The 21199-nt window shown below is 36.1% G+C and overlaps 2 protein-coding genes across 2 annotated transcripts; one reads left to right on the top strand and one right to left on the bottom strand.

Moving 5' to 3' along the window:
- Nucleotides 1-1349: 1349 nt before the first annotated feature.
- LOC119689002 (probable 26S proteasome non-ATPase regulatory subunit 3) lies at nt 1350-3214 on the bottom strand. Its single transcript, XM_038103722.1, has 2 exons — nt 2921-3214; nt 1350-2852 (listed from the first exon to the last, which is right to left on the bottom strand). The coding sequence occupies exons 1-2, from the start codon at nt 3085-3087 to the stop codon at nt 1535-1537; spliced, it is 1485 nt and encodes a 494-aa protein (XP_037959650.1). The 5' UTR covers nt 3088-3214; the 3' UTR covers nt 1350-1534.
- Nucleotides 3215-18846: 15632 nt separating this feature from the next.
- On the top strand, nt 18847-21029 carry LOC119688044 (FAD-dependent oxidoreductase domain-containing protein 1). Its single transcript, XM_038102668.1, has 3 exons — nt 18847-19368; nt 19433-19733; nt 19933-21029. Exons 1-3 carry the CDS (start codon nt 18979-18981, stop codon nt 20775-20777), a joined length of 1536 nt encoding a protein of 511 aa, XP_037958596.1. The 5' UTR covers nt 18847-18978; the 3' UTR covers nt 20778-21029.
- The last annotated feature ends 170 nt before the right edge of the window (nt 21030-21199 follow it).

Genomic DNA, 21199 nt, shown 5'->3' with positions numbered 1-21199 from the left:
CTATAAGAAATTTCTTGTAAAATTTATTAATGTGACTTTAAGATCTTTGGCGCTCTATCATTAAATTCCATAGAGATCGATGTTCTTAATTATGACATTCAATAATATTAGCAATATACACATACCGCATACTGGATTCTTTTTATGTCAGCAGGAGATATACTGGTAAAAGACGACTTAAGGCCTCCATTTTCCCTCTTGGTTATTTATAAAGCAATGTATTTGCTGAGCAACCATCGTATTCAAACCTTTACGTATTTGTTGGTGCTGATTGTCTCGTTGTAAAATATGCATGGCTTTAATGTTTGTCTTCAAGCATACAAGTGTAGGTAAAGTACCAGACTCACCACATCTATTAAGCTTCAACACCTTGTCAAAGTAGTGTCCTTGACGAAGGCAAGTTTTAATGTAGTTTTACATAAATAAAACTTTTAGACTTAATTTTTTAAAAATAAGTATTAAAAAAACACTATGAACAAATATAAATATAAATATATATGTATAAAGCTTGTTTCAATGTTAAGTAAAATCAGTTACAATTTTTTAATCCATGCATTTGTAGTAAAAACTAACGTTTAAATGTTAACTGTCTCCATGAATCAATTCATGTTCTTTCAACATCCCCAAATTACTATTAAATAAATCAGAATCCTTAAGGAATGGAATTGATCTCACCATCCACATGTGGTGTAATAACAAAGCCATCATTTTAAAGGGAGCTTCAAACGCTCTTATTTACTTTAATTAATTTCACATTAATATTTGAAGAAACATTTTTGACTATAAAGCAATCATGTTTTCCATTATTAAATCTAGAAAATAGGTCAACTTATAGTTGTTGTTATAATTAAAAGTCGACTTGGGAAATAACTACATAAATGGAGTGAGATGAGTGTAGTAATGTGGTTTAAGATGAGAGATAGGTAAGGACATAGGTAGGAATGTCAAATTCTATGTAGTCCATGTCAAGAAATCGTAGCATCTTAATAGAGAAAACCAAAGCTCAATAGATTTCAGAATTGTGTATGCATTTAGACATGAAAGTAGTAGAGCTTCAGTTGGGATATACATTTGAGAAGTTTTCGTCATCAGTCTTGATAACCTTTCACTACTTCAAAAAATACTTTTCACTAAAACTTATTGGAAACAATAAAAACCCATATAAAGCATTTTAATATTGTTGTTGTTACCTTGTTGCAATTTCCAATATTCTTTAAATTCATTTTTGCCAATAAAAAACCTAATAGGAAAAATTTTATCACATAGCATAAAACTGCGGAGATATGAGCATTTTTTCATCAAATCCACTGCTGTCTAGTTTTTCCCAATTTTATGAGTGCTTAACAACGTAAACATTATATAATTTTCTTTATTTATTTAGAAAAGATAATACATTAATAGTTAGCATGAATTAATCATAAAAACTATTTAACATCAGTTTTGATTACAATTTATTTATATAAGAATCCTATGTTTAAAATCATTATGTGTTATGGTGCTGAAGCTAGGATATTTGTAGTAAGTAAGTAATCAATTAAAATCCATCCTCATCATCTTCAGCCATTTCCTTCGCCAGCTCTAGATCTTGCTGTTCTCTTTCTCTGCGCTCCTCAGCACTTTCTAAATCTTTACCATAGCATTTTGGTGGGTAGCGCATTGCCTTCACGCTTTGATTATGTAAATCTAAGCAGAATGTTATGCGTTCATGGAACGCCAATTGTGGTTCACGAGTGCTATAAACATCCGTTCCTTCTTTACTTCTCATATAACTTTCTTCGGGATCAATTGTGGCTTCAATAACACCATCACGAATGGCCTTTGCAACAACGAACTCTGCGTCTTCAGCAGAGTCTAACATTAAGCGCTTGGCAATATCACTCAATGATATTCGCGAGTATGATAATCCGATTGATCGAATAGCAGTCTTAATGACGTTATGTCTCAAACGGATTATAAGAGTATAAGTATGGTCCTGTTGAAATTTAGGACCGAAACTTTCAACAACTTCACCAAAACGTTTAAGATTACCCAAGCGCACAGCTTGTGTGAGTTGAAAATATGGTGCCAAGGATTTGCGTAACGCAGCCTGACGGAATACTTGGCGTTCTGGTATATTACCAAGTAATAGCTCAACTACAACTATTAATTTTTGTACAGTTTGCCTAAATCCAACAGCTGCTTGTTGTGGCGCTTTCCTTTGTGCTTGAACTAAATGTTTATGAGCATCTGTGTATTCGAGTTTGGCGGTCTTAATTCGACCCAAATAATAAAGATATCTTGCCCATTCATTGTTGCTTGCCGTCTCAGGGAAAGTCGACTTTTTAACAAGTTTATCAGCCTGATCGTACAATGCATAATGTAAATAATTGCGTAGCAAACAATTTATCAGCACTGCTTGACCCTCATAATCATTACGTAGTGTTGCTGTACGCAATCTCGCATGAAGAATGCCTCTAATACCTTCGAAAGTGTTATTTAGTTCAGCAACGTGAGAATAATAAAAATATGACTTGGCTCCAATCAAATCCATGGTGCGACGAGTTTGACCGCTAAACTTTGCCATTAAAGCTTCTGCACATGCATACGCCGTTTTAATACTACCCTCGTCTATTAATTTAACAAGAAGCAGCAAATGAAAATATGCGTCTACTTCAGTAACTGGTGGTTTGGTAGCAGTACGATTTTTTGTTGGTTCAGGTTCAATTGCTCCAACTGGTAACGCAGGCATAAAAGCAAGAACGGCATCACGTTCAGCACCAGCAGGGAAAATACTTAATGCTACATTACGGAGTATAGTCCCATTTAATTTACGACGCGTATTGAGTAAAGACCGCAATATGCGTAAAATAAACCTACATTATTGGAATATGTTTAAATGATTAAGTACTTTTAAGAAAAATAGTGAATATATGGATATTACCTAGATTCCTTGATTGTAACTGCTTTTTCAATTTGCCTCAACTGTTCCCGAATTTCTTGAGTTATAGTAACATCAGTATCTTTTTTGGGTTCTACAACGTCAGCTACATCGACTTCCATTTCCATTTCTTGCGAAGCCGCATCTACACTTTTGTTTGTTCCAGTCATCCTTCGTTTTGTATCTTATTATCGTACGCACTTCTCAACTATTAATTCCTACTGCATCAAATGTTTCCTATAGAAATTTGCCGAGTAATGATTTGACTGAAACATCTACTGAGTTGTCAACTGTCAATGAGGGAGCATATAAAACGAATGGAATGAAACACAAGATGTCAAACAGAATAATTTTTTTGCAGAGCACAGAACTTGCATCGAACTTGCATATTTGGTTTAACATAATAATTGCAAGGTAATAAAAATAAATCGATTTGTCTTATAAAACTCAAATCTATATATTTTTAAAATAATGCTTATTTTGCATATATACTTATATATACAAAAACGATATTCACAGAATATGCTTGAAGACAAGGATGGACAGACATTTAACAATAATGACAAAGAACATTTACTTTGTGGTCTACATTTTGAGAAAAGAAATCATCAAAAAAAATTTTTTATGTCAATTTAAATGAAATAAAAACTTAACTTAACATATGTGCTTAATATAGGCCGTGTGCGAGTTCGAGTAAATTGATGGTAAATTGATGGAAATAGTGAATTATGTCAGAATGTGGCATGATCGGTATGTTGATATTTACCAAAAATTCGAATAAGGTAAATAAGATAATAATTAGGTAAATTAGGTGTTACTATTATGAAAATTTTATAAGATATTTAATAAATAAATTTGAAAATTTTTAACCAAAAATAATAGACAAGTACAATAAATAATCAAATAAATTTTTACATCTAAAAATTTATATCTCTAGAAAATTTTAATTTACTTTACCACAATTTACTCAAACTCGCACACGGCCATAATACATATTACAGTTAATAGCATTTTGCAGTACTTTTCTAGCAAGTGTCACTGACTTCACTTCAGTAATTATATCAACCAAAATATATAAAAAAAAGAAACTGAGAGTTATACTGAATTTACGCAAGAGTTTTGATTGTAATTTAAGCTGTCATTTTAAATTAATCTTGATTCCAGCAGCAAAACAAGTTCAAATCAAAAAGATTTGTGTGGGAATTTTAATAGCTAAAAATACAATTGAATCATAATATTTACAAAATCTAGTTAATTTTTACTTGTGTTATTAACCGTAGCACAGTATTATTTAGTACAAACTTTTTAAACAAAATGAAACAAAACTGTAATTTAATATATGTACATATCATTTGTGAAAAATATGTATCATATATACAAAGTAAATATTTTGCAAAAGTAGTTAAAAATTGTGGACATATGATAAGCCTGATAATCAAATCAGGCTTAGTCAGTTTAAAATTTTTTAACAGCACTATTTACAATCGTGTGAATCCAGTATTACTAGAAAAATTATATACAATATTTTCTCCATTATACAGTAAATAATCAAAATTATTTAATGTATAATATAAAGATATTACATAATATGAAAATATTACGTAGTACTAAAATAAAAAGCCCAATGCTACACAGTTGCCCTTAACAATTTTTCTCACCTAATTCCATTATTTTGCAATTAAGACCATTAATATAGATAAACTGAAGTCGAAACACATACAAAAAGTAATGAGTTAAAATACTTATTCAAATTAAATTAATAATGATTTTCCAATAACAATAGTTTATACTACTTTTTTTAAATGTTAACAAGCTAATATTTAGTATTTAGAATTTAGTAAACATTTTAGTTATCAACCACACCAAATTAAATATTTGACAATTGTGGTATGGTGAATACATGAGAAATATTTTTTTGCGATATTAAACGAAAAGGCACAATTATTAATAAGCAGTAAAAACATTTACTTTATTTAAATAAAATATTAGTTAAGAATAGAAATGAACGGGGTACTAGCTCCTAACGGAGCGAAGCACTGTGACGAGATTGATTTTTTCTGTTGCAACAAACCCTAACCGAACAAAAGACATTCCGCCTTCCGAATGAATGCCAGAATGTCGGTCGTAGAGGACCTTCTAATGTCAGAAAGGGAAAGCAGCTCTCCTCCCAGTGACCTCCTCCTGGCCCAGATCAAGGCTGGACAGTTACAAAGAATGTGACTGGAAGTCTCGTCTGCTTCTAAGCAGAGTCGACACTCCATCTCTTCGGACATACCCATTTTATTAAGGTGATAACGCAGTCTATGTAGACCCGTTAAATATCCCATCATCAATCTCAAATCTGTTCTGCTAAAGAAGGATTCCTTACCATAACTGTAGGGATGAATCAGCTGTTTAACCTGACGGTTACTTCGACTGTCGCGCCAGTAGCGACTTCTCTCGGCTGAGAACCGTTCATCAATCAGAGACCTCGTTGCAGACCAACTTAATCCACAGTAAGGTTCCAGTCCACAGATTTGAGTGGCAGTGGAAGACTGTCGGCAGACTCATTATCATTTATTCCTGTGTGACTAGGCACCCACCAAAGCGTCACTTTGTTTTTGCTTGCCAGCTGCTGCAGCGTATCATAGCAGTCTAATAGAAGTTTTGAGAAGAATTTCCAGGAAGATAATGCTTTGATTGCTGCTTGACTATCTGAGTATGTACAGATTCGGGCGCCTTTCAACCCATTGTTTATGTTGATACGAGCGTAGACCTCGATGGCATGAACCTCTGCTTGGAAGACAGTGGGTTATATACCTAGCGCGATCGAAATTCCGGCGTTGGAACCAAATATTCCAGCACTAATTTCTTTTTTGGTTTTTGAACCATCGGTGTACCATGAAATCAGTTTTGGTTCTGCTTCGGGAGTGCCATTTTCCCAGTCCAATCGATCGGGAATGAGAAAATCGAATTTTCTACCAAAGCGAAGTTCCATGTTCAAGCGATCTGTGTTATCGCAGATCTCTATGCCAGGAACTAGATAGAGTTTTGACTGTCGAGATTTCCGTGCATATTGATAACAGGGTGTAGCCTAGCTGCATATTGCTGTCTTTTTAATAAAAAGGTGCAAAGGGGCAAAACCCACTAAACTCAGGACTCACCCAGTGCTGATGTGGGACATGATCTAATAGTTCCCGTCATAGCTATTAATGCGAGTCCTTGCAGCTTATTACATTTGAGTATTACAGCCTTTTGTTGTGTTTTTTTTCACTAAACAAGAGCTCCATAGGATACAATGGGTCCATGATAGAATTCTGGGACTAAGGCTCCACGTTCTACCATATGAGTTTCCACATGTCCACATGACCCAGGTGGCTTTGCCATTTATATTATCCAGGTGAGTTTTCCAGTTAAGACGCTTATCTAGGGTGACCCCTAAATATTTAACTTCGTCGGAGTATTCGATAGCCGTATCTTTTATTGATGGGGATCTAATAATCAGTTTGTACCTTCTGAAAAATGGTATAATTACTGCTTTTTTTGGGTTAATACTTAGACCTTCTTTTCTACATTAGTTCAAGACTTTGTGTAAGGCCGCCTGTATTACGTCAGTAATGTGTAGTCTAGCTGTTTCGGGCAACTTCTCGATATCATAGTGACTGCGCCAGCTAGTCCGTTTGGACTGTCTGATTGATTTGCTGTAGTCAGTGAGTTTAATTCTGTATTCTTCCCACTTAAAAAAGCGTTTTGTTCTATTGAATAAGTTCCTTACTTGTTTGCGCTTATTAGCTAGTTGCGAGTTCCACCAAGGAACCTTACCTACATTTGTGGCATTGCCTCCAACCGTGCTGTAATGAAAGGAGGTTAGTAGTACCTCACCTAAATGGTTAGCGGCCAACTCTATCTCTTCACAAGTTCGTAAAGGCCTAGCTAGAGAAAAGTTTGCGGAACAAACTAAGTTCCTGTATCTATGCCAATTGGTTTTCTTTGTTCGGTTTTTCTTGCAATTCGGATATACCGGGAATTTCTAACCTAATATGCTGTTGGTCAGAGAGTGACATTTTGTCCGACTTTGTCCATATAGATTTCTCAACGCCACTAGTGCATAGAGTGAGATCCAATAACTCTTCTCTAATTGCATTAATAAAAGTAGGTGTTCAATCACGAACGTGAACTATGACCCCTGGCAGAATGTTCATGATTGAAAATTCTGCCGGAGGTCATAACGTAATAATTCATGTTCATGATTGAACATTCTGCCAGGGGTCATAATTCATGTTCGTGATTGAACAGTAGGTTTGTTACTTTTATTAGCTATGATTAATCCTAAGGTCATAATATGTTGTAATAGGTACTCACCCATTTGTTAATATTGCTGCTATCCCACACTGTATGGTGAACGTTTGCATCACAGCCTAGACTTAGCTGCCGCTCCGTAGACTTACAGAAGCTAATCAGCTGCTAGAATTCCGATATTGGAACGGTTTCTTCTTCACCTGGGAAGTAGGCAGAGGCCATGACTATATCTGTGGCCCCTCTAATTGTTGGAACTTCAATTAGAACCGCTGTTAGGTCTCTAGAAATAAAATTAGTTAACGGAAGATGTTTTACGTATCCACCGATTAAGATAGCTGCACCAGCTTACCTGATTTTGAGTTTAGGCCCCGAAGGTGGCCACCGAACATCCACGGCTCTTGAATAAGTCCTAGAGCGATGTTGTTGGTTTGAGTAATTCTACACAGGGTGTCGAATGCTCCTTTAGCATTATGCAGATTTACCTGGAGCACTCTGAAAGTCCTTATTAGGTCTCGTTAAGAGACCTAAGAACCTTAGCACCCTTTGATTACTGCGGTAAAGTTTTATCGACTAAGGGTGGTTTATTGAAAGCGGTCCTTGGTTTACCTACTACTGTCACTGGGCCCGTGGAGGGCATTGTGGACTTAATTCCTAAGGTGAGAATCTGAACTTCGCGCCCACTAACAGTGCTAACAGCCTTGCTAGTGTATCTAGTTCTTCTTTCTCAAGAATAGTCACTGTTGGGCAACTGTCCGTATGGGATGTTGCCGGAGCCGAGGATAACTGGATGGTTTTGTCATCCTGAACCACTTTTAGAGCATTACGCAAGGGGTGAGAGAGAAGGGGGTGGTTCCGTTAAGCATCAATCTCAGGTGTCCGAACCGGAATGCATGTATCAGAGAACTGCAATGATTACTCAATACTCAAGTCATTCCAAATGATTGACTCTATTACGCTTATACACATTCTGGACCTCTTACCAGAATTACCAGCGCTTCTTTCAACTACTGTGCAACTCCCATCTTGTTGTGTGCGCTGTGGCAACTGCCACCCTCGCGACGCGTGCCAAGTTCCCCTTTTTGCCTTTCACTCCGTCACTCAGGTGTGATTTCCAACCACCATCCCTAAGTGCTGCAATTGCGTACCTAACCATAAGCGTAACATTATTAGGAACTTTGCTGCATGCAATAACCCTCACATTATCCTCGTGACAGAAATCCACCTCAACATCAGAGTCGGTTCAATAGGGATGGCGGAAACGTTGGAATCGCCATTCTGGCAAAAGACTCCTTCTAATTCTCAAGAATCTCCATTCCCACGCTCTCGTCTCTTGTGGCGGCCGGCATCACCCTCTGCCTTAGTAACCTCCCCCACTTCAACATCTTTTGCATTTACCACACTGCTTTCCTTGCCTCTCTGTCTCCCAACACGTTTCTTATAGGTAAGTACTTCAACTGCACATACCCTCTATGGAACAAACCAATCTCCTGCCTTAGTGGCAACCCTCTCTACGACCGGCTAATCAGCAGTCTAGTCAGTCCCTAGGTGTCTGGTCAGAGTTCAACCTTACTCTCGACCTGCATCCCCGAACACGGGAACATGACCCCCTCGGAGATTTTTCAAAAGTGCGCCATGCCCTTCAACCATGCGTACAATACCGTCTTCTTTCGCCAACCATGGAAGAAGAAGAAACCCAAAGTCGGCAGTTATTACCCCATCTCCGTCCTATCCTCTATCAGCAAGCTCTATGAGACATTTATGGTGAGCAAGCTGAAGTCCTTCTCCTCGGAGAACGGCATCCTCTTCCGCACCAGTTTGGCTTCAGAAGTCAAACACAGTGCACGCGCTTCACCAACTCCAAAACGAGGTATGTGTTGGCCTTTACAACAAGCAGAGTCCAGTGTGGCAGTAAGTCTTGATATTAAAAAAGTCGTCGACATCATATGGTTCTAAGATTTGATCTACAAACTCCGCCTTAAGAATCTCCTTGCCTATTACATCACGTGGCAGATTAAGCTTAACTCCTGCAAAATCTCAACCTAAAAAGAGATCGTACCGATGACTTTAACGCATCTGCCATCAAGCTTAAGGTTGATAATACCCCCATTCGGCTTGTCATCAGGCTAAAACACTTTGGTCTTGTGCCATCCTCCCGGTACAACTTCATCCCTCATGTTGACTATGCCATTTGCAATGCGCGGTTTAGGCACACTCAACTAAAAAATGCTCTTTGCAGACACAACCAGCTTAAATCTGCTATAAACAGCTTATTCGCCCTTTGCAAACGTACGAAGGTGTTAACAACATCTTACCCCTCCTAGCGGTAGAATTTGGACGACGACACGAACGTCAAATTGTAGGATTAAGCTACTTGCTATAATTGCGCAACTTGGTTGGAAAACGCATTGATCGGTCTAAACGTGTAACCATTGATGAGTCAGCTGGTTGTATAGAAACTTTCTTCTCGAATGCTTCTTCCTTTACTTAATTGGTTAAAGAGGATGACGAATGCTGCTTGTTAGTGCCCTCATCGCTGCTGAGGTAAGCTGGTTTCAACATGTCAATTGCAACAGTACACCTGCTCCTTCTTTATTTGTTTTTAACTGAGCCAATGCTTTACGCAATGGTGAAATAAAATCGGTTTCACCTGGATTTTGGTGTTTTCGCGACAATAGTTGTCGTAGTATTCGTAAAGGATTACCGTATAGCATTTCAGAGAAATTGGTATCAAGATCTTCCTTTGGTGTAGTCCTTAATCCCAACAGGATTAATGTTGGGTGTTGTGAAGAGGCCTCAATCTTTTAACATCCTATACAAACCTTTAACCATTCCATTCGAATGGATGTGTTTGATATCCCGTAGTCAGGATAGTTCACGAAAAATGGTTGAGTCGAATTACCCAACCATCGATGAAAGAACCGGTAATAACTTCGGTAGTTATATCAAGTGCAGGCACCAATACGGCCCAACGTCAGAAACGGTCAGTGGAAGTCAAAGAGTACCGTTTACGCGATCATTTAAGTGATCACAGAAACGGTCAACGATCTCTGCGAAATTGCATATAGGTGTCTCTGTGTGGCGGTGAACTGTGGACTTCTGCCATGACATGTAAGTCAAACATTGCCTTGTATATGTCGCAAAATACTTCGGTATTGGAGATAGGTAACTTGTACATAACGATCTTAAAGGAGTGTGGGCTTGGTTGTCAAGTAGAGCGCAGCTCATCGTCGTGTTTTTGCTATCACGTCGATCTCTGTCACTTCAAATCCGATTTGTGAAATATTGAAACGAGTGTCGGTCACACAATTGTCCGTACCAGCAATATGACGAATATCAATAGAGAACTGGTTTATGAATTCCAACTGAATTGCATGTCATGACAATGTTTTCTCGCTGCCTGAGCGTATTCGTCTTTAATACCGTTGCTTTGTATGCTGCCAAGTTGCCGCGAAATCTTTCGTTGATGCAAATGTTTTGTTAGATAGTAGTGCTTTAAAAAATCTGTGTCGACAATGGGATAATTTACGTCGGAAACCATAAAAGTCCACGGCAATTCGCGTTTTAATTCAAGAGATAACAAAAGACGTTTCGCGATGTATGTGCGTATGGTTGTGTCGTTTGCAGCAAATAAATTGGGTAATGAAAAGACGACTAACTTGCCTCGCTTGAGACCATACTTCTTCGGCAGTACCGATAGATCCATCCCAGTGTCAATAAGAAATAAAGTCGACGTTTTCGGATCTTGTATACTGCATCGTATCTTGTATAATGACATCAGCAACGACACTGGACTCGATCGAAGAAACGATGGTGTTAAAGTTAGTAACATCGCTAGAATGCCTGCCACTGCAACTGCGATTCGATTTGCGCAAACCAAATCTCTGATCTTTCATGCCAAAATGGCTGTACTTTCATAGATACGCGGTACAGATCACCCGCTGGTAACTCGTGCTCTCACTGCATCGCTGTAGCTTCGTTGTCAACGGACGAAGACATATCGTGGCTATAGCACGCTGAAGGAACTCGTGGCCTCATATCTTTAACACAGCTCTGAAAAGAGCTAATTTTTAAAAAAAAAAAAAAAGATTCGTTAGAACGGCCTTTTACGGACATACAAATGACCCTTAACTATGATCACGTCGGGGTCACCACCTTAAAGTTGTTAAATTGACTATTTTATTAAACACGAAAAAGTACAAATACACAACTCATAAATAAATTAATTTCGTAAATGTCTTCGTGGTGAACGTTAAAGCTCCGTTATGAAACTGAACACTGATGTAATGTATGCGTCCTTTAAGAATTCTTTTCAGACGAGAGAATTCGTGAATTTCAAGTGTACATTTGTAAGTTTAATATATTATGCTGCCACAAATTAGTGACACATCACTAAGTTTAAGTCGGATTGTCAAATACCTGGGTCTCATCTTTGACTCCTAACTCAGCAGGATGGTTAAATTGACTGAAAGAAGAATAAAACGAATTGTGTTATTTCCTGTTGTTCCATGTGGATCCAACTGCTGTTCTGCCTTAAATCATGAGGTGGCTCTACATAACCCTCATCAAACTTATCATACTGTACGATACTGTCTTTTTGTATCAAGTACCTTGCTGCACAAAAAAAAAAAAACTAAAGCAACCTGTTAGGCAGGATGATAGCGGAAAAACAGAAAGAAAACGAAGATGATGGATTGGAAAAGACACAAATGTGAAACGCATTTCGGTTTCGGAGAAATATAATAAAGAAATTCAAATTTAAATAATCCAATAATAAATTCAATTAAAAAAATAATTGTCATTGAAATACTTATATTAATTTGTAATATATATGCAATTATATACTTGTAAATGTTAGTTACCTAACGCTACTCCACAAGGTAACAATGATGGTTGTATAACCAGTCACTGGAGCTCAATGCTCATTGGTTATTTCTGGAAAAATAGCAATTAAGTTAGTAGAAACCAGACTTATACGGCATTTACACTGGCCGAAAATGACTCATTTTGGTCAAAAATCGAAAATGAGAAGTGAAAGGCTCATTCTTACATATAAAATTTCATGCGCGAATGAGCCATTCCTTCACATTGTGTATGAATGCGTCCCAACGACGTTGGCATGCGTTCCAAATATGTTCCAAGTGCAAAGGAATACATTGAACATACCCTAAATAAAAGCTCTTCATGGCATTTTGACAGTTTGAGAAAACTGTTTTTGACATATTTACAAAAAAAGGTAAACAAATGTTTGGTGGTTGCATATTTTTGAAAACGATGCACCTCTTTTTAGAACTTCTACTTCCCAGAAAGTAATTAATCGAAGTTAAAAATATATTTTAAGTTTATATTGTAAGGTTTGAAGGCATATTTAACCTTCATGCAACATTTTTTGGCACAGGTCAAAAATCAAATCAACAGGCAAGTTTAAAAATCAGCTGTTCGAAATGAAAACCAGCGAATTACAACGAATGTAAACACTGTCAAATGGCTTATTCAAAATGAGTCATTTTCGGCCAATGTAAACGTCATATTAAATACAACAAATTTTACTCCTTCTCATATGTCAATGCTCATCCTTGATTCGTTGAAGATTTGATATTAAAATTAAACAAAATGAAGGAACAAATTTTAAAACAAAATTAATTTTACTTATGCCGTGTCACACGGTTATAAAAAAGCGGTATAGCATTTTTTAGAATCACCGAAATTTTATAGCAACTACACCAACAAATTCTTTAAGTTGATTAAATTTAATATATTTAAAAGAAAAAAATTCTGTACTTTATATTAAATGACTTAACATCTCAGTTTTTACTGGCTTTGTCGTGTGAATAAGCCATAATTTGAAAGCTACATAAGATTTTTCAGAGACACGAAATAAACAAAATTAGCCAGCACTTTGATTTAAAAGTGCTGTTGTATAGAATTTATGTGCTACATTATTGGTCACATTAAATGAAATGTTTATGAGCTTATTTTCTAAAATCAAAATTACTAAATGCAATGCGTTAAATTATTCTATGTGGGTTTCATTTTATATTGAATTATGACAGTTAAAGGGCACTTAAAAGTTTTACTGAGTATCCTTATTGTCTTGTTTCTTGTTTTGGCACAACTCTGATTATGTTCACCTATTGATCATATTATATATTTTTAGCAAAAGTGAAACACGGTCCGATGTATTTTTAACATGTTCTTTACTTCGCTTTATTAACTATACTAAAAATGAATAATGAATAATAATTACAAAAGGAATATAGAATAATGACAGGCCAGAGTTGCCAGGCAATTAATATTTAAAAAGTACTTTACATAACAACACCCCCTCTTAAAGTGCTTTTATTATGTATAAAATATGACTTTAATATTTCATTCCTAATTTCCGTAAGCAATTAACATGCTTTTCTGTAGTGAGTCCTTTGGTAAGGACGTCTGCGGGCATTTCTTCTGTTGGCATATATTTGATTTTAACAGTGCCGTCGTTAACCTTGCTGCGAATAAAGTGATAACGAATATCAATGTGCTTTGTCCGTGGATGATACCTGAAGCTTTCCGTTAATTTTTGAGCGCTTTGATTATCATTAAAGATTTCAATTGTCTTACTTGTAATGCCAACATCATCAAGGATTGCCTTTAGGTATAACGCTTCTTTTGTGGCCTCAGATATGGCCATATATTCTGATTCAGTGCTTGAAAGCGCTACTGTACGTTGCTTTCGAGCTTCCCAACATATCGCTGCTCCTGATATAATGAACGCATACCCTGAATATGAACGTCTATCGTTTAAGTCAGCGCCCCAATCAGCGTCAACCAGACCATACAATTCTTCATTGTCTTTCTCATACAATAGACCATAGTTGCTTGTACCTTTAAGGTATCTTAGAATTCGTTTTGCTGCTTTCCAATGTTCCACGTTATAATTTGAATTGAACTGGCTAAGAAAGTTTACAGCAAACGCAATATCAGGTCGAGTTGTAACAGCTAAGTACATTAATGCTCCTATCAAGCTTTGATAGGGATACATCTTCATAACACCTTCATCAATTTTTGTTGGTTTCGTTAACTTAATGTTCAATTCTATGGGAGTCTTCACTGGTTTACAGTCTTTCATATTGAACTTTTCAATGATGCTTTTTGCATACTTCTCTTGTGAAAGAAAAACTTGATGCTTGCTTAAATTTTGATGAAACTCGATGCCAAGACAATTACTTACTATTCCCAAATCCTTCATTTCGAAATCATTCGCAAGTGCAGCCTTTATTTCTTTTATACGAAACTTATTATTGGACGCTATTAGTAAATCATCGACATATATTGTCATCAAAACAATGTCGTTGCCTTCTCGCTTAGTGAATACACAAGGATCCTGTTGTACTGCACTTAGACCCATATTCTGTAGTTTCTTTGTCAATTTCATGTACCATGATAGCCCAGACTGACGGAGTCCATAAAGAGCTTTCTTTAATAAACATACAGGTGACTTACTTGATTTAATCGCCTTTAACCAATGCTGCGCTGTTTCTTTAACTTTTCCACACAATATTGTTGAAGTTTTTCCCACTGGTTTTAATGAAACAACTTTGTTCAGGAATGGTATAAGATAATCGGGAATTTCCATGAAGACACTCTCTTCGAGCTCTCCATTTAGGTATGCTGTAATGACATCCATCTGATGGATCTCCAAATCCATTTTTGCTGCCAGTGCCGCAAGTAGTCTTATAGATGTTGAACGAGCGACTGGAGAAAACGTATCATGAAAGTCTTCACCTGGTCGTTGTGCAAAACCCTTCGCTACTAATCGTACTTTCTGTTTTCCGTCATCTTTAGTTCGAAGCACGAATCTATTCCCAATAACTTTTCGTGATTTCGGTCTTTCGACCACTTCCCATGTTTTATTCTTTAGTTGTGCCACCATTTCGTCTTCTAGCGCTTTTGACCAGGAATTTGTTTCATCGCTTTCAAGTGCCTCCAAAATCGTTACTGGAGTTTGATATGTAGTGAGAAACGCCATTTCACAATCTTCAAAAACGTTGTTGTCAGGTTCATCATCTGAATGGTTTTTATCAGCAATTTTTCTTACTGAACTTGTATTTTCGTCTTCGTTGGATGATTCTTCACCATTCCGATTTGACGTGTAATATTCTTTTCGAGGCCTACCGCGTGAATTTGTGCGAATAAGTCTCGGACGACCTCTTCTACGAATGGAGTTTTCTTCTCGCGTATCTGTATTTTCTACAATTTTCGGATTGACCGACAGTTTCTGATTTTCACAATTTTCGAACGCAATATCGATATAATCATTTGTTTGGCAGTCGTTTTCATTGTTAATATAAATGTTTTCGTATTTATTATGATAGATATTTTTGTTTACGAACACGACATCACGGCTTATTGTTATATTTCGTTTTGTAGGTGACCACAGCCGATAGGCTTTCGCTTCGTTTGAATATCCAACAAACATGTAAGGTTCTGACTTAGAATCGAATTTATCTCTAGTCTTATCCTTTTTTAGGACATATGCTTTAGAGCCAAATACTTGAAAATGTACAATAGTTGGCATTTTACCAGTCCACAACTTGTGCGGTACTACACCGTTCAATGCTTTTGTAGGACACCTATTTCGAATATAGCACGCTGTATTTATGGCCTCTGCCCAAAAATTTGGCGGAACTTCAGCTTGTTTCATCATGCAACGGGCCATTTCAACTAGAGTTCTGTTTTTACGTTCAGCAATACCATTTTGCTCCGGCGTATATGGAGCAGTTAAGCGTCTTTGTATACCAAATTTCCTCAAGAATAAATTAAATTCAGAATTAACGTATTCTCTACCATTGTCTGATTGTAAAGCCTTAATTCGTTTACCCGTAAATGTTTCTACTGCTCTTTTGTATTGCTTAAATACATTTAATACATCGGATTTTTGTTTTATAAAATATACATGACAATAGCGTGATTTGTCATCAATAAATGTTACGAAATATTTTGCATCCGAATTTGATGCTGTTCTCATTGGTCCGCACACATCACTATGCACGATCTCTAATAAGTCACTTGTTCTAGTTTCTTTACTCTTAGGAAATGGTTTTTGTATTTGTTTTTCACTAATACAAATTTCGCAAGTCGGAAGTTTTTGTTTAGGATTTAATTTTAATCCGTGTACTAGGTTATTACTAGCCAATTTTTTAAGATCGTTTTCATTTATGTGGCCCATTTTCTGGTGCCACTTTTCAATGTCACATTTTTCTTCAGCAACTTGTGCAAAATGATTTTTATTTTCAACAATAAAAAGATTTCCACATCTTTTCGCTCGAGTTATAACCTTCTGATATTTGTCCAATACGATTGCATCTGAAGGGCGAAAATGCACTTCATATCCGCTGTCTACTATTTTTGATACAGAAAGTAGACTTGTACGCAAGTCCTCGACATATAGAACTTCTTTAAGATCAATGTTATTATCACGACCGTATACGTCTACAGTTATTTTCATTTTACCGACGCCGTTTATATTTGTTGTGTTGTCGTTTGCTAAGTTAAGCACTTTATTCGATTTTTGAAAGTCTGTAAAATATTCACGGTTTGCACTTAAATGGGCAGTACATCCACTATCTAGGCACCAATAATTGTCTTTTATTGAGCTAATAAATGCATCTTCAACATGATAGCTAAAATTATTGTTTACAGATTTTTCCGAATTTTTCAATTGCGTGTTATTTTCAGCTTTTGCTTTATTTTTACATTCACGTGCAAAATGTCCGATTTTGCCACAATTAAAACATTGTTTGTTTCGTTTAGAATCACTGTATCGTTTGTTTTGTTTTGCGTTTCGGCTTTTATTTCGATTTATGTATAGAGAGTTTTCATCACTATGTCTGTCTTCTTTTGTCCTTTGCGATTCAGCTTCTTCTAATATTTTCACTCGAAGTATGTCTGGCTTTGGCAGCTCGTCGCGCGTTTCTAACGCGCACCTGAAAATATTAAAAGAGTCGGGTAGGCTATATAGGAGCAGTATGGCCAGAAGCTCATCCCCGATGGTGACGTCAATTTCCTTTAATTTTGCCACGGCTTCAAAAAATCGTTGAGGTGCTCTCTAACCTTTTCACCCTCCTTCATGCGCGAAAGTGCAACCTTTTTCAGCAACGTCGCCTTGCGCGCAGGCCCTTTTGATGAATATGTGGCTTGTAGTTTCATCCACATTTCGTTTGAATTTGTGCATTCTGCAATTAATCTTAATTCTGATGCACTTACTGATAACATTATATCAGCGCACGCTTTCTGATCAAAGCTGATCCATTTTGCAGCCGCTTCGCCCGTTGGACACGACGCAGTACCTTCGACATATGACCATAAATCGTTTTTTATGAGAATAGCTTTCATTTGTAATTTCCATGTATCGTAGTTTTCCGCGTTAAGCGGTTCAACTCGAATCACCGTTCCCGACATTTTTATACACGTATTAAATCTACTTTTTATGTGCACGTGCTTTTTACTTCGCAGTGGAAGCGTGCTGGGCCCATAACCTATTATATATTTTTAGCAAAAGTGAAACACGGTCCGATGTATTTTTAACATGTTCTTTACTTCGCTTTATTAACTATACTAAAAATGAATAATGAATAATAATTACAAAAGGAATATAGAATAATGACAGGCCAGAGTTGCCAGGCAATTAATATTTAAAAAGTACTTTACATAACAACAGATCATAATGTATTTTATATTAGGTCTGTTCCACGAGCTACTCATAGTAACTTTGAGTAAACACTGTGTATACACAAGCGCGTTCCACCAGCAAATTTTCAAGTATTTTTGTGTAAATTTTACTTCTGTTTTACTCATGGTTTACTATGAGTAGCTCGTGGAACAGACCTATTATTTATATTCAATACACTGCTCGCTAAAAGATTTGAACTAGTTAATATGGCGTTTACACTGGGCTCACATGAGTGATTTGGGTCAAAAAATACAAATGAGAAGCAAATGACTGATTTCTGCATACAAAATCTCATATGCGCATATGAGATCCTAATTCGCGCAATGGATCTCGTTTTGTAGAAATGAGTTCCAACGAGTTTCCAATGAGTTCCAAATGCAAATGAATACATTGAACATACCCTAAATAAAAGTTTTTCATGGAATTTTGACAGTTTGAGAAAGCTGTTTTCGACATATTTACAAACAAAGGTAAACAAATATTTGGTGGTTAAATTTCCTTGAAAACAATGCACTTCTTTTTGGAACTTCTACATCCCAAAAAGTACTTAGTCGAAGCTAAAGTTTTCCGGTTTTATTGGAAAATTTAAAGGTATATTTTACTTTCATCCAACATTTTTTTGGCACAGGCCAAAAATCAAATCAACAGGCACGTTCAAAAATTAGCTATTGGAAATGAGAACAAATGAATAATAACGATTGTATATTGTAAACACTTTTAAATGACTGATTTGAAATGAGTCATTTACGGCCAGTGTAAACGCCATACAAGTCCAAAAATTTTGTTCATGCTTAAGAAGTTTCTTAATAAGACAAAACAAATGTGTTCACGTAATCCAGCGTCACGTGTACCAGTGCACACGTTTTTGAGCGAGTACTGTATATCGATATTTCTTAAAAAAACATAATAAAATATTATCATCTCTAACGTAAGAAACAGATGAAATTCTATCATCACTAGCGCTTATCAGTTCAGGTGCTTTATCTTAATTCAGAAATGAAAGAAAGTACACAAGCAGTTTATTAGTTGCAGAATTTATTGTCAGTTTATGTAAATCTCTTCATAAGTAAAGATGTTACGTTTACGACAATTCTCGTATGTTTACCATAGAAATATTCTTAGATCTATGGCAACGGCGCCCGGTAATAATGACGATTCCACTTTGCCTCCAAATGAAACACATCCAATTAAACGCACTTTGAAGCTATTTCAAAAGGATGGTAGAACAATAAAAAAGTTTTTTAAAACATCTTTTACAAAAGCGACTTCTAACAATGAAAGTCAACCAATGCAACATATTAACTTAAAGAAAAATGAGCACAAGGAATACACAGGAGACTTTCAATCACATTGTGACATTCTTGTGATCGGAGGTGGTGCTGTGGGATCATCGATAGCTTACTGGCTAAAAAGTAAAGCGCGTGATGGTCTTAATGTTGTTGTAGTTGAGCGGGATCCTACGGTATTACATTTAAATCGTGATTATAATAAAAATAATTATTTTATAATTTTATTTTATTTTCCAGTATAAGCAAGCTTCGACGGTTCTTTCAGTAGGTGGACTACGACAACAATTTTCACTTCCAGAAAATATAGAAATGTCGTTGTTTGGTGCTGATTTTATTCGAAATGCCAAAGATTATCTAGGCGATGTGGATCTCAGTTTTATGCCTTATGGTTACTTAACGCTAGCAACTGAAAAGTCTGCCGAAACTCTGAAAAGAAACTCCATGATGCAAAATGGCCTCGGCGCTCGTAATGAAATACTTACAGCATCTCAATTAAAATCAAAATTTCCTTGGCTTAATACAGATGACATAGTGCTTGGTATGTTTAAAATATGTGTGGATAACTTATAAATTAATAAACCAAATCGTATAAATATCTGTTAACACAAGATAACGGCGTAGTAATCTATCATATAATAATATATTTTGCTATATCTTATTTTTAAATTAGCTTGTTTATTTAACACTCAATTGTAGTAAAAGTTTTATAATTGAATCTAATTTCATATCATTTTTAGGTTGCCATGGTCTTGAAAAAGAAGGTTGGTTTGATCCCTGGGCGCTTCTGATGGGTTTGAAAAATAAAGCAAAAATAAATGGTGCTCATTATATAGATGGCGAAGTAGTGAATTTTGAATTTAATAAAGACTCTGACGTTGTTATACGGGGAAATGAACATTCATCGGAAAGTTATGTGGGCCTTGACCGCGCAGTCGTAAAATTAAGCAATGGTGAAACGCGTTCCATAAAATTTGCTATATGTATTTTGGCTGGAGGAGCAAATTCAGGACAAATTGCCCGCTTAGCTAGAATAGGAACTGGTCCAGGTTTGCTGGGAGTTCCATTACCTGTCGAACCTAGAAAGCGGTACGTATATGTTATTAATACTCAAGGTGAAAATGCTCCAGGCCTGTGTACACCGTTAACTATTGATCCCAACGGCACCTACTTCCGACGCGATGGACTTTGTGGCAATTACATATGTGGACGTAGTCCCAGTGAAAGTGCCGAACCTGCAACTGACAACTTAGATGTTGATCACGAATATTTTGAAACAGACGTTTGGCCAACTCTATCAAATCGCGTTAAAGCATTTGAATCGCTAAAAGTTTGTGGTAGTTGGGCAGGATTTTATGAATACAATTTATTCGATGAAAACGGCATAATTGGTCCACATCCATATTATATCAATATGTATATAGCAACAGGCTTTAGCGGACATGGTATACAACAAGCTCCAGCAGTGGGGCGTGCCATATCGGAATTAATTATAGATGGACAATACCGTACCATAGATTTAACTAGGTTAGGTTTCGATAGAATACTTGTAGATCAACCAATGCTTGAGACGAACATATTTTAGCGGTCTATTGCAGCTTCAGTTGTTACATTTTGCATGTTAGATACTAACTTTTATTTGTAGACTAAATTAATTAGATCAAAAAAAAATATTAAATTGTTTTCTCTAATTGTTGAAATTTAGTATTAATGGATATTTTGTACATGTACATATATAAAGTAAAATCTTTCTGAGATTAGCTTTGTTTATAAAACAAACATTTTGTGGTTTATTCAATTTGAACAGATTTGTCTCAGACTGAAAATAAAATAATACCAACACACATATTTGCATTTTTATTGTCATATATTTATTCAAACACCTCCACATGAGCGGTTTATTATATAATTGGTTTTAAGTGGCCACTTAAAGATTTGTTTTCGTATAAAATAAGATAACCACATTTTGCAGTCAATTGTGTGCACATATTCATTTATTCATAATTA

The sequence above is a fragment of the Teleopsis dalmanni genome, chromosome X (genome assembly GCF_002237135.1).
Source record: "Teleopsis dalmanni isolate 2A chromosome X, ASM223713v2, whole genome shotgun sequence".
NCBI lineage: Eukaryota > Metazoa > Arthropoda > Insecta > Diptera > Diopsidae > Teleopsis > Teleopsis dalmanni.
This window is presented reverse-complemented; position numbering and strand designations above follow the sequence as displayed.